Source organism: Ascaphus truei, chromosome 2 (assembly GCF_040206685.1).
Source record: "Ascaphus truei isolate aAscTru1 chromosome 2, aAscTru1.hap1, whole genome shotgun sequence".
Classification (NCBI taxonomy): Eukaryota; Metazoa; Chordata; class Amphibia; order Anura; family Ascaphidae; genus Ascaphus; species Ascaphus truei.
In genome coordinates, this window is record NC_134484.1 from 357,669,475 (window position 1) to 357,688,064 (window position 18,590).

An 18,590-nucleotide genomic window follows, 5' to 3' on the forward strand; every position below is an offset into this window, starting at 1 on the left:
TGACTCTGTATATACAGTATATTGGTAGGCCTCCATCTGTGTACATAGAATACTATAGCTTACACTTATAATGTATATTTGGGATCTATTCAGCAACATTTTGTCTGTATATGCATGTATTACACGGTAGAGTACTGTCAGTGGCAGAGAATCATTTTCAGTCATTATGCCGTCTCCCTATGTTAATATTGTTATTGTTGCTGATGATTATTGGCATGGACTTTGACCTACCTGCGTAACACACTTACCATATGTACGAACTGATTGGTACAACGACCAAACACACCCTCTTATTGGAGTATATTGCGGGACAGGAAAGCGCAAGTGTAGACTCCTCCTCCCTGAAGAAGTGTGCAGTACGCATATGAAACGTACATCGGTGTTACGCTATGCTCACCACAAACTAGATGAGACCCCTGTGGCTAGACGAGACTGAGATGGAAATAGACAACACCAGCAACAGAAACGGGAGCCATGTCCAGAGTGTAGGATAGTCTTGGTGGCCAGGTGTGGAGTGGAGAGGTCAGAGTAATCGTTATACTTGCCGGGTTCAGTGCAGGAGAGGTCCGGATCGTGGAAGATACAATTGCCAAGGTCAGGGTTGGAGAGAGTAGGATAGTCGAAGTTCAATGCCGTGGTCATGGTTGGAGAGTCAGAGAGAGCCGAGTTCAGTATTCCAGAGGTGCGGATGGTCCAAAGGCAAGCCTGGTCGGTACACAAGAGATCAACACTAGGAGTAAGACAAAAGGACAGGGACAAGGCAGGGTAGAAGAGGCAAACACAGTGCAATGTGAATCTATTCTAAGCCAAAGTGCCAGTGGCACAGCTGAGCATATATAAGCAAGGCAGGCCAATACCCCTGGGGGTGGAGCAGAGGCGCAGCCTGCTCGGGGGCCTGTTATAGGCTGGCTTAGCAAGGCAGGTGCAGCCATTATGGCTGATCTGTTGTTGCCACAGAGTTTGGGTGCATCGCGCAAGCGTCACATGCGCACGCCGCGTGCTGGGAGCGTGCGGAGCAATCTGGGGGGGGCCTAAGTCCGCAGTGACCGATGACATTATTGCTGCACGTATGCGCACAGCGCGCACCAGGGAAGGAGCACGGACCGCCGATGTCCTGCGCGTGCGTGCGCAAGAGGAAGCACGGGGCAAGCGGCTATCAGCAATCCTCACAGTACCCCCCCTTCAAGGGAGAACACCGGGCAATCCCTGTAAGGTTTTTGGGGATATTTTTGGTGGAACTTCCTGATGAGCTCGGGAGCATGGACCTGATGGTGCGGAATCTATGAATGTTCCTCTGGGCCGTATCCTTTCCAATGGACCAGATATTGGATGGTGCTCCTTGACACCCTGGAATCTATGATCACCTCTATCTTGTACTCCTGCTGCCCCTGTACGAGTTGGGGGGCCGGTGGTGCAGGAGAGGGATCCGAAAAATGGGAACTGCGGAATGCAGGTTTCAATAAAGAAGTATGAAAAACGGAAGCGCGAAGAAAAAGCAGGCACCGTTTCTCAGGAAAGAGCAAAAAAATGTAAATAAGTCAAGGAGAGTCACCTTGATAAAGAGCTCACGCTTGAAACGCGTTGGTGGGGGTCCCTTGTACCCCGTAATGCAGCTGTATTTGTTTGCTGGTTCCATTAAATAATTGTTTTTAGGGCAAACGCTCTCCTTGACTTATTTACATTTTTTTTGCTCTTTCCTGAGAAACGGTGCCTGCTTTTTCTTTGCTCTCACGTTTATCCCCATCAGAAAAGTCGGATGCACACCCCCAATTGGAAGAAAAAGATTTCCTGGATAACATCTACTCCCAAAAGTGAGTTATTTTCACCACTGGCACATACTCCACTCTGATATCCTATGTTGGGACACTTTCATTAATAGTGTGGCCCCTTACTGCAGTGTTTGTGGGGGTCTTAGCCCACTAGTCAGATTGCAATGGAGAAGTGATTCATGTTGGACTGTTTTCCATTTATTGATTATCGGGGTTATCATCTCAGGAACATCATATGATATATTGAACATTACAGTTTTTTTGCAAGTATATTTTGAGGTTTTTCTTAGAGCACCACACATTTCGTTCTTCTATGAAAAACGGAAGGGATCCTCATAGACACTGGGAGTTGTAACCGATATGCCACCGGGTTAATCTTTTCCAGAATTGAGAAAGGGCCCAAGAATCTTGGCGCCAGCTTGACTGTGGGGACTTTTAAGCGTATGTTCCTAGAGGATAGCCATACCATTTCTCCTGGTCTCAACTCTGGGATCTCGCAACAGTGGCAGTCTGCTTGAACCTTCTGTCTGGATGAAGCCTTCCTAAGAATCTCCTGAATCCTGGTCAATGAGGTCTGCAGGGCTTGAAACTGGTTGTCGGCTGCCGGAACCCTCGAAGAAGAGGGAGTGATGGGTAGTCGTGCAGGGTGAAATCCGTAGTTCACGAAGAAGGGGGACTCTATGGTAGATTCATTCCGTAAGGAATTGTGAGCAAACTCAGCCCAGGGAAGGAGCTCCGTCCAATCATCTTGAGTGTCGTGATGAAGCAGCGTAGGTACTGCTCCAAGGACTGGTTGATCCTCTCTGTTTGGCTTTTAGTTTGGGGGTGATACCCGGAATAAAAGTGTAGGGCTATACTCAACTTTTTTGAGAATGCCCTCCAAAATTTGGAGATTAACTGGGACCCCAGTCGGAGACGATGGTCAAGGGGGTTCCGTGGATAATAGTAATTGTGCCCATTACTATACTGTACAGTATGTGTTAGGGGGTGGGGGTTATTTCTTTATAAGTATGTATGTGTTTTGACATTAATTTGGAGGGGCACAGAATTGGTACTGCAGGCCTGCGGGTGTTGGGCCACCGCCGGCCTATAGTATCATTGATGTGCATATACTGTATGTGTATGTTAGGGGGGTATAGGAGTTGTTGCTGTAATACATGTATATATATATATATATATATATATATATATATATATATATATATATGCAAATATTGCTGTATGCTCATCTGCATGTCTTAGGCAGGTCTGCAACCCCGCCTTTCCCCATTATCACCCAGCATACAGCACTTCCACTGCAGCAAGGGATTCTGGGAAATGACATGCAAATGAGCACACAGTGTCACTTTTTGCCTCAATAACCATTTTTAACATGGTTCCCTATAGGCTATATTTACATATTTGCATATTTGCTTTCCTGTGGAGGGTTTTTGTCACTTTTTTACTCACCATAACTTAACTCAGTATTATGTTTTATTATATATATATATATATATATATATATACATATATATATATATATATATATATATATATATACACACGGTATATATATATTTTTATATATATATATATATTTATTTGTATATATTTATTTGTATATATTTATTTATTTATTTAGTGTGGGGCTGTTGTGTGTGTATTTTTTTTATTGTGGTTAGCGGGGGTGGATGAAGGGGTTATTAGACCCAACGGTGGTTGTTTAGGGCTTGCGGGTGGGTAGCGGGAGGGCTTAACCCCTTCATAACCATAGCGGTATTAACCGCTAAGGTCGTGAAGGGGTTAAGTGCACCCGCAACCCCCCCCCCCCCCGCAAGCCCTGAACAAGCAACACGGGCCAAATACCCCCTTCACCCACCCCCGCTAACCACAATAAACCTGGCACGGCTGGTTAACCCCTTCATTGCCTTAGCGGTTAGCCGCTAAGGTAATTAAGTGGGCTTTAAATGCATTTTACCTGCCTCGGATGCATGCCGGGGGGCTCCAGTGCTGGTATTAATGGGTATCAGCTCCGGAGACCTCTGGCATCAATCCCAGGCAGGAAAAAGGCCTGATTTTTTCTAAGTGCCGTTCCGCCGCTTACTGCGTGACCCCCGTAATATTGAATATACTGTATGCGGTATAAACGTGGCATGAACGGGGTGAAGTGTGGTAAAGTGCGTGGCATTCTGAAAATAATCCCGGAAAAATGCGGTGATGTTAGAGAATAAAAGGGGTCGTGGCTGTATATAATTGTCATAAAGAGTGCTATTGAGCGTGGCATATGTAAACAACAGACGACAGAGAAGCCCAATGCTACATCCAACATGACAAAAATACACAGTAAAATACTTATATATTTTCTTGAAAAGGGGTCATTTAGTTTAACCCTTTGGCCAAAGCATTGTAAGCTTGCGAGCCATGACAAGGCAGACCCTGTTCGCAAGTCCTGACACTAGATCCAAAGTGTTCTTTCTCCCTCCTTATAGAGGTAAATGAGAATGTTAATCCTAATGGAGGCGTAGTAGTACCTGCTTGACTTGTTCAGTGTGTTCTGGGAGAGATTTAGAGAAAATCAAAATGTCATAGAGATAAATGATATGAAAGTTATTGAGGAGATCTCTGAATATTTCATTTACGAAACCCTGAAAGACCGCAGGGGCGTTCCACAGACCGAACGGCATAACTAGGTACTCATAGTGGCCTTCTCTTGTGTTGAAGGCTGTCTTCCACTCGTCGCCTTGTCGAATCCTCACTAGATTATATGCGCCACGATGATCAAATTTAGAAAAGATGGTTGATCCTTGGAGATGGTTAAACAGCTCGGATATTAAAGGTAAGGGGTATCGTTTTTTTAATGGTTATCTTGTTTAACCCTCAATAGTCGATGCACGGATGAAGGGTGCCATCCTTCTTCTTGACAAAGAAAAACCCTACCCCAGCTGGTGAAGAATATTTCCAGATAAAGCCTTTCTTGAGATTTTCTTGAATGTAATCTGACATGGCTTTAGTCTCTGGAAGGGATAGAGGATATGATCGCCCTCTGGGGAGGACGGAACCTGGCAGAAGATCTATAGGACAGTCGAAGGACCGATGGGGGGAGTGGGGGAGAGCCTCTGATTTGGTCTTATCAAAGACATCTCTGAAGTCTGAGTAACAGTCTGGTAAAGTACTCTGTACCTCTTTGGGGTTCTTCACACTGCAGGTCGTCTGCTGCGGTACTACGCACGTTGTGGAGCACTGCTGGTTCCAAGAGATAGGTTTTTGTTTGGCCCAAACAATATGCGGGTTATGACGTTGAAGCCAGGGAAGGCCCAACATTATTTCAACAGAAGGAGAATGGATGAAATCCAGGGAGATTTCCTCCTCATGGGTTTGCTTGATCTGAAGGGACAGTTCGATGTCTGCAGGATAATGAAGGCCGGTTGTAGAGGATTTCCATCAATGGCCTTTAGCCCCACCAGGGTTTTCTTCTTCTCCATTGGGATGTTATTCATCTTAGCGAATTCTTGATCTATGAAATTAACTCCGGAACCAGAGTCGATGAACGCTGATATGGCAACCGAGAGGCCCGGGGCCTGAAGTGACACTGGGATCAAAATTCTGCTTTGAAAAGTTCCTTAGTTATAGAGGAGTTGGAGAGTGTTCCCACGGTAGCTCCTCAGGACCTTAATTGGAGTCGGCGTTTCCCAACTTGAGAGGGCAGCGAAGAGCCAGATGGCCTGGATTACCGCAGTAGAGACAGAGACTGGACACTCGACAACGCTGTTTCTCAGAGAGAGACAGCTTGTTGCCGCCTAATTGCAAGGGTTCCAGAACATCGGCAGCGGGAACCTCTGGAAAAGAGGAATGAACAAGCGGTGACCTGATGGGTTCCTGACGATGGCGGGAACGTTGGACCTCCTCTCCTGCAGACGCTGGTACACCCAAATGCAAACCGCAATAAGATCCTCCAGGTCAGCTGGGCGCTCCTGCGAGGTGAGTTCATCCTTCAGTTGTTCCGAAAGTTCCTGCCAAAAAGCTGAAGAAAGAGCTTCGCTGTTCCACCCTGTCTCCGAAGCGCGGGCAAATAGAGGATTTCAAATCTCGGGAGCCACGCTCAGACCACGTTATAAGCAGATTTGCGTTGGTAAAATTCTGTGAATAGCCCTTGATGCTATTTCTCTGTACTAATTTGGGATGTCCTGGTGACATGGCAGCATGAGATCACTACCATCCAATGGACTTTAACCATGAGTTAGAAGTTTGCATAACTTAAAGACAGCGCTGTACAGTATATACAAAATATGTGCCCTATATAGGATCAACGGGCAGATACATCTGCAAATATTATAACAGCAGAACAAACTCTTTAACAGATATAGGAGTCTGCCCTCCTTTCTTAAGGGTATTAACCCTTTACAGATGACCGTCTGTAAGTAACCGTCTTGATCACAGGGGAAATCTCTGGTTTAAGAATCTTTTGTTTTTCACATTATGTATATATTTATCACTCGCGCCGTCATGTATTCTAAAGATTAAAACTTTATTATTTTTTGGAAAGTATTGTCTATCCCTGACACTTCAGTTGGTCTCGCAATAGGCTATCATTTAGCAAGTCTTAGGATACTTAAATCCTTGACTTATTTCAAGTCCTGATATTGTTCTCTATACAAAGAGTACAAATTGGAGATCTGGCGTGGTGCCTTTGTCATGCAATAGTGTTTTTTTATGTATGATATTTACATCTCCATGCACCTGTATATACAGTATGTACCCTGTTTGGATAAATTCACCATTGGATTTGTGAGAGCGGTGGGTTAAACTATGTAGATCAATTTCTATTTACGTTCCCCTATATACAGTACTCTGTCCCATTTCCCTTGACCCTTCACTACATAAGACTAATTACTTAAAACATACAATTGATGTTAAGATTTCTATTATGAACAACTCTCCTTCTTGTCAAAATCTCACCCATCTTCACATACTCGACTCACTCACTTGGTTTACATGTTCATATTTTCACCCAATTCTAACTTTTCTGACTTTAATTTTATACACACTTTTCCATATCCATGTATACCGTCTGGTCTGTCTCATCTCCTGGAAGTCCACTACTCCCATAAACTAACTCATCACACAACTTCTCACTTTTCCACCATCCTCTTCCACCCGGATATCCAATATTTCAGATGCCATCAAACCCTTTACCATTCTCCTCATGTCACAATTTCTCTACCCAGGTGTAATCTTTACATTTTCTTATCCCTTAATCCTGTCTCACACTCAGTGTTTCAACCCATTTTTACCACTTTCTTGTACTATTTTGTGCTTGTTTACTGCAGCCTTGCTGACCTCCATAATCGCCACATGTTTTCACTGAAACCCATTCAGAAAATGATAATGCCAAGTTCATATTCCTCACTTAATGTTTACCCTTTGCCTTTCACTTCTCTGGTTCTACTGATTTTAATAATGTGCTTACATTAATCAGCAAATAAATGTCATGAACTTTATCAAATACATTCATATACTGAAGGATACTTGAAATTTGTTTTTGCACAATAAGATGAATGACATACTTCATTATACTACATTTATGTTTTTAATGTCAATATATTTTGTCAGCCTTGGGCTGATTTTTCAGTCAGCCAATCAACTCCTACACAATATATTTGTGCATAATTGTAAATCAATATGTAGCTGTTTAGTTTTGTTAGCAATATAAATAACAATGTGTCATTATATAAATACATTGCAAATAAATATGCATACAATTAAATTGTAAGAGCTTGCTTCCATCAAACAAAATAGCAATACATTAGTATCATGGATGGTTCTGTACAATACATTTTTCATATATTAGGTTTCTTATTTATTAAATTAGTTTAATCACTTTGAAAGTGGCAGCAGGCTTAAGACGCTTTCGCCGAAGGGTTAAACTAAATGACCCTTTTTTCAAGAGAATATAAAGGTATTGCACTGTGTATTTTTGTCACATTGGAAGTTGTTTTGGGCATCTTTGTCTGTTAGTTTAATCACTCTCAAGAATTATTATGAAAAACTTCTGAGGTCTGACGAAAGATGTTCCTGACTATCAACTAAATTTACCTCTGCTTGAATAACCTGTTTATTTATTCTATTCTTTTTTGTTCTATTGCAAATGAAAAATATATATTGGCAGTTTCAAAGTGTACAGCTGGATTCATTTTTTTCATTCTACTATCCACAGATAAAATGGTTTTATAACTTTATTCAATAAGGTGCTATAGTGCCAATTCTGCACTACTGCACAGTATCTTCTATGTTGTCCGAAACGACCGATCGGAACAAGATGGGCTGAAAATACTCATTAAATTTGGGCTATATAGAATAAGTCTCTTAGTGCAATTTACAGAAAAATAGTTTTTTATACTATATCATGCACAAAATGGATCCATAAATATTGACACCTCCCAGTGAACCCATCAAACAACATCTGCAAATTACAGCTGGCCTTTCAATGTAAAGTTAATGGTATGGTAATCTCTTTCTCTTTTTCCTTTAACACTGGCACTAATTTACAGTACTTATTCTATTTCTGGTGAGAATTATGGCAAATATTTATTAGAACTATTTTTACATATTGAATTTTGAATGAATATGGTGTGATGATGTTTATGACTTTTAACTGTTTTCCTTTTTTGATTGATTTTGCATTAATAATAATAATAATAATAATAATAATTGTTCTTGTATAGCGCTGGTAGTTTTACGTAGCACTTTACAGAGACATTTTGCAGGAACAGTCCCTGCACTGTAGAGCTTACTATGTATGTTTTATTGCCTGAGACACAGGAAGATAAAGTGACTTGCCCAAGGTCACAAGGAGCTGACACTGGGAATTGAACCAGGTTCCCCTGCTTCAAACTCAGTTCCAGAGTCAGTGTCTTTACTCAGTGAGCTGCTCCTTCACTCTGCATTTTTTTCTTTAATAATATATGTTTTTGTTTTTAGGCCATGGAAATAAATGTCTTGTTTTAAAGTTCTTCTCATCTTTCTCTGGCATCTTAGATACATTTTTGAGTCTTCATACTCAAGCACTACAGTACTTGGTGCCAATAGGTCAATTGGGATAAATAATGCTGAACATATCAGCAACAGGCACTTACTGCAATAACAGTTATTTTAAATGTTTACATCAGGTCTCAAATCTAAATATCCAGTGGCTGCTGGTTTTAGGAAGAATAAGAATAATTGCTCATTAGTTAGAAATGTCACATTCTTTTAGGTTTTTCTTTCCTTTACTTGAAAGTACAGTATTACATTTAGTTGTTTATTTTATACACATCAATGCACATTGCCTTTCAGCAATGCGGGCACAAAGGAGGCAACTGAATAGGATATGAGAATTTTTCCCCTTAATCTGACTATTGTCCCCCATAGAACTTTGTAAACTGGTTATGAAAATGGAAAAAATATATAATTGATATATACACAGTGTAGCTCCATCTTGTTTATACTGTTTTAAAATCTCTTTAGTCCACATGATAGGAGAACCAAGGGCTCAGAAATATGCTTGAGGCATTCCAAAACTGAAATCTTTGAGAGCCTCTCATAGGTTCTTTTTGTTGGTCCTTCTTGTCTTTTTGTCTCTCTTGGTTTGTCTTGAATTCTTGTACTGGAAGCTGGGCTGGTCTCCATGAGTGCCCACCTCACCAAAGTCTGCCTGTTCAGTCTACTAGGTGTTCACAGTATTACGTTGTCCTGAAGAAGAAAGCTTGGCTGTAGGTTCCCCTCTATTGTCCTCTTCAGAAGGAAGTACTGTTCACCACACAACAAGACTTGGGTGCTCTGGAGGGACCTTTGCAAGATGGTGTTCACTATCTTCCAGTAGACCCTGAAACACACAGGACTGCATGAGATTAAAGTGAAGACTGTGTTCAGATCCTATTCCCTCTTCCTGTCTCACCTCACTACATAAATACAGGATATTCCAGTTTTTGCTACCTAACTACAATGTATGGCACTGGCTCCCACCAACCCCATGTCTTTTTGTTCAACGCTAGAACCCTATCCAAAAGGCAGCAGTACTAGGATGGCCCACAGTGCTCCCCCGGGACAATGGGGTTCCTTCACTGGAACTTGTGGCTTATTCATTGGCCCACTGTAAATGTTCATGGTGATGCTTTACCCATATATCTGGGCTCCAATCTGCTTTGGGCTCTGGATTCTGTAGTACTACTGTCGGTCCACAGGATTCTTGGCATTCAGGCCCAACATTAAATAAAATAGTGTGTATCTAGGGCTATGATGCATGGTGTTGTTATACACCCAAACCAGTTCTTGGACATACTAAGGTCAGTCTCTTCAGCACGGCATGGCTAGTAGAGGTATACTAAATCACTCACTGACCCAATTTCACTGAGTGTGGTCTGGAACCTTTGTATCTTGTACACTTTGTACAATTGTGCTAACAGGGTGGTTAAAAGGCCGTAACTTGAAGAGAGTAAAATTTGTGGGGGCAGCTGTAGGGCGGGATGATTTTTGCCCATTAGGCTTTTATTGTTGTTCATGCTGCTGGGTCTTTGGTTGGCACCCCCTCTGCATACAGATGTTGCGGACAAAAATTAGAAAAGCGGTGCTGGGGACAGTCTGCCGCGATCGTGCTGCGGAGGGTCCATGCTTTTGCATGGGACCCCCTGCCATGTTAATACTTCTGAGCCATGACTGTCATGGTTGCATGACCACAAGTACCGTATATTCCGGCGTATAAGACGACTGGGCGTATAAGACGACCCCCAACTTTTCCACTTAAAATATAGAGTTTGGGATACACACACACACACACACACCACTATACATATATATATATATATATATACACACACACACACACACATCACTATACACACACACACATCACTATACACACACACCACTATACATATATATATATACACACACACATCACTATATACACACACACACACATCACTATACACACATACACACACACATCACTATACACACACACATCACTATACACACACACACCACTATACATATGTATATAGTGGTGTGTGTGTGTATATAGTGATGTGTGTGTGTGTGTATATATATATATAGTGATGTGTGTGTGTGTGTATATATATATATATATACTATATACACACACACACCACTATATACACACACATCACTATATATATATACACACACACATCACTATATATATATATACACACGCACACCACTATATACACACACACACATCACTATATATATATACACACACACACACACCACTATATACACACACACATCACTATATATATATATACACACACACATCACTATATATATATATACACACACACACCACTATATACACACACATCACTATCTATATACACACACACACACACACACACACACACATCACTATATACAGACACATCACTATATACAGACACATCACTATATACAGACACATCACTATATACAGACACATCACTATATACAGACACATCACTATATACAGACACACCACTATATACAGACACACCACTATACACACACACACACACACACACACACACACGTGAAAGTACTACTGTACTGCATGCTCGGCTCCCCACGCTGCGGAACACTGGAGGAGTAAAGACAGGAAGAGGAGGGCTTGTGTCTGTGTGTAGAGAGACGCCTCGCCCCCTCTGCAAGCACAGGGAAACAGCAGCAGCACGAGCTTCTGCCTGCCACTGCTCTGCCCCCAGGTTTCGCCGCACAGGCTGCGCCCCCCAGTCGGCGTATAAGACTATACCCAGCGTATAAGATGACCCCCGACTTTTGAGAAAATTTTCCTGGTTTAAAAAGTCGTCTTATACGCCGGAATATACGGTAGCCATGGCAAACCAAATGGTAAGGTTTGCTACATCTGTTCTTAGTGAAATTATCAGAATTACTACAGTAACTAGATTTGTATTCATCCATTTATAAATAGTCCACAGCGATTACTTCCCCGAGGGCATTGGTTTGGGTAAACTGTATTGGTGCAATTTGTATCTAGCCTTTGCTTGACACATGTTGGACAGCCTGTCTACAGTACCTGTCTTTGAAAATGTGGATAATAGAAGTAATGCCAAATTTGGTCCAAAGTCTTCTCTTCTCCAAAGTGGACTCCCTTATCTTTGGCTGGTAGTACCAATTGCCATGTATCTAATAATTCTTTCTGTACAGATGCAACCGTTGGTTTTGGCTCAGATTCTGATAAATTCCATGAACATCTCAGGGAAAATCCTCAGCATAGTCCATAGACGCTGTGTGAATCCTACCGGGCTGCGAGTCCCATTCAAACACAGGGACCCAGGCCGTGTTAATCCGATGGGCCATTATGGCGTTTATGGACTATGCTGCAGAATGTTAGCGATAGTGTTAGTGTTATTCAAGGGTTCCCATGACTAGCTGACCACTTGGATTACTAAGGGGTTAATACAGATATAGCAAGACTGACTGTCCCCAGTGCTGCGTGCTAACAAGTAAAGGTCTGCAGCATTGGGGGAAGTCTCTGCTACGATCCTGCTGTGGGGGTCAATGCTTCTCAATGGAATTTCCTGCAGCATTAAGTTTTCTGTGCATCCACCATCACAGTTGCATGACCATGTCACAGAAGAAGTTAAGACTGGCAACATCTGTATCTTGATGATTGTTTAGCTGATACAGTAAATAGGTATTCTCTATTCCAGGTTGGTTTAGTGCATCTTGCCTATACTGTATGTTTCTAATGCCCATTATACACATATGCTAGAAATGTTTAACACAGGTCTGGAGAAGGTGATAAAAATGTGAATACATGTTTGACGGTAGACACTGGAAAATTTGATGCACGAGTTTGCCCAAGAATCTTTTGGGCTCTGATCACAGCTATTTAATTTATGGATAACGTATTTTAAGCAGAAACATCCAATCCAAGGAATCCAATTGAACCTCGTATGTTTGCAAACATCGGAATAATCTAATATTTTATAAAGTAAAGGAAGAACTGTAGTATTGTTACATTAACACATGTACAGTACATACAGTGTATGTCAATCCATTAAAACAATTGAACTACAGACGAGCCAACAAGTATTCTAAAGCTTGCCTTAAACTTGCCAGGTAACATGCTGAGTACATTTCAGTGACATTTCTGCAGAGGCTAATGGCCCATCGGATTAACACAGCAGGGGTTTCTGGCAGTCCCATTCATTTTGAATGGGACTGCCAGGGACCCCTGCTGTTAATCCGATGGGCCATTAGTCTGTCTGCAGAAATGTGTGAAATGTTGCAGCATGTACCCAGCATATACCAAGCACATACGCAGCATGTACCTGGGTCTTTTTGGAGATTGCCCCAGGTTTGTTTTAGAATAATCATCGGCAATACAGAAACAATGAAGAGACTTCAAAGGTAAATTGTCCAAACACATATTTTAATTATACGGTTTAACATTTTAACTTTTTATTTTTTATATTATAATATATACATTTGCAATCAAAAATCTACATTTTAAAACATGTTATTCAAAACTAAATTCAGTGGAATGAGTCTATAGAACCTCTTTAACTCGATAACAGGCATTATGACATTCTCTGAAAGTCATCACATTTTTGCACATTTTCTAGGGGAGAGTTCAGGAGCCTTAAGTGTGATCTGAAAGAGAGGAAGACTCCTCTTCCTTTTACATCAATGAGAAACACACCACACCCTTGTTTGACAGGGGCCTTCTAGGGAAGGAATTCATAATCAAAAAACAAATGTATCACAAAATATGGGCAGAACTGTGGAGTTATGACATATATGTAGAGGTATCTTCCAGATTTTATGCAATACACTGGCGACACACTTTATTCGAGCTCGGCTAGTCCCACGAAATCGGGTATACCCGGGTGTATTGAGGTTTGTGACTGTTTTCTGCCCGAGTGCATTGAGTTATTTTCCGGCAGGGATTGAAGCATTTTATTCCCGCTGGCTGCAATACTGCACAGTACATATATATATACTGCATTACAATTCATGAATTTATGCCATCTGGTAGACACGCGAAGCATTGCAGCCTATTAAATCCTAATCATTATCATTTAACAGATCAGCCGCCCGTCAGCCAGGCATGAACCCAGGCTGGGAAGGCAAATGCAATGGGGCTTGTCAGAGGTGAGGAGCGGCGCATTCCAGGTATCTGCCAGGTACATACCGGGTATTTGCTCGAATAAAGTGTGTCGGTGCAGTACTTTTATTAGTTAAGTTCTAAAACCTTCCAACATACAGATGAAGCCAATGTTATTGCATCAATTATCTTTTGCTAAGGCACCTCATCACACAATTTGGTGCAAAAATTGTGCAATTTTGCCACTTGTGGCTCTATTGTATTGAGTTGCAAATCACACTTTCTTAAGGAGTTAAGTTCAGTAATAACCAAACCATAACATTTAATATTCAAGGACTCAATTTCCACAGGCTCAGTACAACAAGGGTGGTGTAAAGCAGATGTGGTACCTATATTTAAAAAGGGAGCAAGATCACAACTGGGGAATTACAGACCCATAAGACTGACTTCAATAGTGGGGAAGCTACTTGAAGGATTCATATGGGATAATATTCAGGGATACCTAACGGAAAACAAAATTAGTACTAGTCAACAGGGATTTTTGGAGGATAGATCATGCCAAACTACCCTTATTTGTTTCTTTTGCAAAGGCTTTTGATACATTTCCACACGAGGTTACTGGACAAAATAAAGCAAATTGGACTCAGTAAAAAAAATATGTGCACCTGGATTGAAAACTGGTTGAAAGATAGACAACAGAGAGTTGTCATAAATGGAACTTTTTCAGGTCGGGCTTAAGTCATAAGTGGAGTACCTCGGGGGTTGGTACTGGGACCCCTGCTTTTTAACTTGTTTATTAATGACCTCGAGGTTGTCATAGAGAGCAAAGTCTCCATCTTTGCTGATGACACTAAATTATGTAAGGTAGTAGAATCAGAGTAGGATGTAATTTCTCTCCAGAAAGACTTGGATAGACTGGAAACTTGGACAGGTAAATGGCAGATGAGGTTTAATACAGATAAATGTAAGGTTATGTATTTGGGAAGCAAGAATAAACATGCGATTTACAAATTAAATGTGGGTAAATTAGGGAAATCCTTGATGGAGAAGGATTTAGGAGTGCTTGTAGACAGCAGTCTTAGCAATAGTGCCCAAAGTCATGAAGTAGCTGCAAAAGCAAACAAGATCTTATCTTGCATTAAACGGGCAATGGATGGAAGGGAAGTAAACATAATTATGGCCCTTTTATAAAGCATTAGTAATACCACACCTTGAATATGGAGTATATATTTTGTACACCACGCCTTAGAAAAGACATTATGGAACTAGAGAGAGTGCAGAGAAGAGCAACCAAATGAATAAAGAGGATGGAAAATCTAATTTATGAGGAGAGGCTAGCTAAATTAGATTTATTTACATTAGAAAAGAAGCGTCTAAGAGGGGATATGATAACTATATACAAATATATTCGGGGACAGTACAATTAGCTTTCAAAAGACCTACTGAATTTAGCCCAGGGCAGTGCAAAGGACTCAGGGTCATCCCATAAGGTTGGAGGAAAGGAGATTTCACCAGCAACAAAGTAAACGGTTCTTTGCAGTAAGGGCAGTTAAAATGTGGAATTCATTACCCAATGGAGACTGTGATGGCAGATACAATAGATTTGTTCAAAAAAAGGTTGTAAATCTTTTTATATAACAAAAGACAGAGGTGCCCAATGCTACATCCAATTGACAAAACATATATGGTAATAAGTATAAAGTTTAAATACTTCAATAAAAATAATATTATCTTGATTACTTTGGTAAACCTTTTGGCCAAAGCGTCATAAGCCTGCATACCAACGTCACGGTATAACCACATTTTGCAGGTCCTAACACTAAACTGTGAACCGTTCCTTTTACCTCTGTATGAGCGGAAACAACTACAGTGAGTCCTGTCCATTCAGCAAAATGCTAGAACCTCCCAAGGTATTTAAACTTTATACTTATTACCATATATGTTTTATCAATTGGATGTAGCATTGGACACCCCTGTCTTTTGTTGTGTACGTTTGCCACACCCAGTAGCACTCCTTTTGATAGATATATATATATATACACTGGCGACACACTTTATTCGAGCTTGGCTAGTCCCACGAATTCGGGTATACCCGGGTGTATTGAGGTTTGTGACTGTTTTCTGCCCGAGTACATTGAGTTATTTTTCAGGCAGGGATTGAAGCATTTTATTCCCGCTGGCTGCAATACTGCACAGTATATATATATACACTGCATTACAATTCATGAATTTATGCCATCTGGTAGACACGCGAAGCATTGCAGCCTATTAAATCCTAATCATCCTCATTTAACAGATCAGCCGCCCATCAGCCAGGCATGAACCCAGGCTGGGAAGGCAAATGCAACGGGGCTTGTCAGAGGTGAGGAGCGGCGCATTCCAGGTATCTGCCAGGTACATACCGGGTATTTGCTCGAATAAAGTGTGTCGGTGCAGTATATGATGTGGTGTGTGTTGGAGTGTTGAAATTAGAGCTTACTGGGAATGTGTGTGTTAATGTAAATCTTTTTAAAAAGGAATATACCAAATAAGTAAACATGGGAAGGATGTTGATCCAGTGAGTAATCTGATTGCTAATTCTTGGAGAAAGAAAGGAATTTATTTTTCTCCTTATGAGATATCATTGGATGATAATTTACTGGGGTTTTTTGTTTGTCTTTTTCTGGATCAATGTACTGTAAGAAAAGGATATAGGATAAAGTATCTGTCGTCTAAATTTAGCATAGGTTGAACTTGATGGACGCACGCATGGTCTTGTTTCAACCTCATCTACTATGTAACTATGTAACACAATAACTTGTTAAAACTAGCACCAGCAGAAATGTGTTATTGTATGATAACAGGTACAATAACATTGGCAACACCTGTAGAAACTGAATATACTTAAATCATTGTATTAGTGCTTAAATCTTTTATTTAACCACGCTTTCCATCTTTTTTCCTCTTTTTTTTTACACAGAATGTTTTTGTAGATAAACCAGCATTTCCCGAATACAAAGTTTCAGATGCAAAAAAGTCAAAGTTCATAATTTTACATTTTAGCGCTTTCAAAGCTGCCTGGGACTGGCTTATATTATTAGCAACGTTTTATGTTGCTGTAACTGTACCTTACAATGTTTCCTTCGTTGACAATGATGATCTATCCTCAACAAGAAGCACAACCGTCAGTGATATTTCAGTGGAAATTCTTTTTATTATAGGTAAGACATACTTCTCTTTGGACTTCACATACAGTATACAACTACACTTATATTTTTGGTTCAGTAACTTAATATTGTAATGACCTTTTTAACATTGTGAAAAACTAGCATGGTGTTTGCTCTTAAGGACTGAAGCACAATCTATTTAGAAACACTTAATAAACCAATTAGCCCGAATGTCCATGTTAAATCTGCCTCTATGCCTTTCTCTGCATATTCCCTTGCATGGGCCCTTGTTATCGAAACACCAATCCACTAAATACGTAAGGTCACATAACCTTTTGTGATTAATATTACCCTACATAAGGTACAAATGTAAATGTCTTTAATTATATTAACTTGGGACCAATTGTATTTTTTTTATAACTGATATCATTAATGACTAGTGCTAATAAGTGTGATTTAACCAAAGCATGCACTAAATAAGACATGTCAACAAGCTACAGTAGTGCCAACATTATTTTTTGCCTAAGATGCCAATATGTTGGCAATATGATAGCATACAAGGTCCCAATGTTATAAATGATAAAGTCAATGGTTTAGGTTGGTATTTGCTGGCAATGTTTTTACTATATATATATATATATATATATATATATATATCCAATGTTAGTCAATGCTTATACCAGCATCCCATTACTAGTTGCAAACTATTAGCACAGTAAATAATTCACTAATTTGTGTATGTGTGACATACATATTGCTCTGTAAGGGGTATTTGCAATGCAATCTATACTGTGACATTTTCAGTTTGACTCTGCATCAGATAAAAGAATAGATTCTTACAGTTAATGCAAATTGCTGGCCAGACACGTTTATTCCACCTCTGACTTTATTGAGAGCAGTAAAATCTGAAAAAAAGGATACAATCATAAATTCATAACCCCCACACCCCCTTTTGACACTGCTTAAACCTCAAGCTGATGCACACAAGGGAACAACATTTAGCAAAATGCCTTGATGCATTTAGTCTAAAAGATACACATTGAAAATGACACTTTTTCTTCTAATTTATTTCAAAATTGCTTTGAGTGGGATTTTATCCTTTATCCTTTATCCTTTGATGTGGTAATTATAAAACACCATAGCAAAGTAACATATGACAACTGTCTCCTTTAATACAGTTGTTTATTTGCAATCCCTTAATTGAGAGAGAATGTTTAGAATTGCAGTTACATGCACAACAGTTCTAGCCTAAGTGGGCACACATGCATGATCATAACAAATGGTAATGGTACAATGACATGGGCAACAATAGCGTTTTAAAGTGTTGTCAACTATACAAAATTATTAATTTCTTATGAAACCTACATCCAAAGGATAACTAACTGATGATGGCTCATACAATTATGTTATGTTATTAAATGGAAATGTTGAAATACTTATTTGCTCAGCTGCTTTCTCCGAGTCATTAGGATGACTAAATAATATGAAAACATATGTGCATAGGGAGCATTCTGTGAAAAATATTTTTTATTAAAAGCTGTTAAATGACATTTTAAAATAATAGATTTAAACAAAAGACGGGCTGGTTGT

At 40.2% G+C, this 18,590-nt stretch overlaps 1 protein-coding gene across 2 annotated transcripts in view; it reads left to right on the forward strand.

Moving 5' to 3' along the window:
• Positions 1 to 18,590, forward strand: part of KCNH8 (potassium voltage-gated channel subfamily H member 8) — a 672,749-nt gene that overhangs the window by 292,231 nt on the left and 361,928 nt on the right. For both annotated transcript variants that reach the window (XM_075586916.1, XM_075586915.1), the window contains exon 5: positions 16,814 to 17,054. In XM_075586916.1, the coding sequence (XP_075443031.1) occupies positions 16,814 to 17,054 (241 nt within the window). The remainder of the gene's footprint in view (positions 1 to 16,813; positions 17,055 to 18,590) is intronic.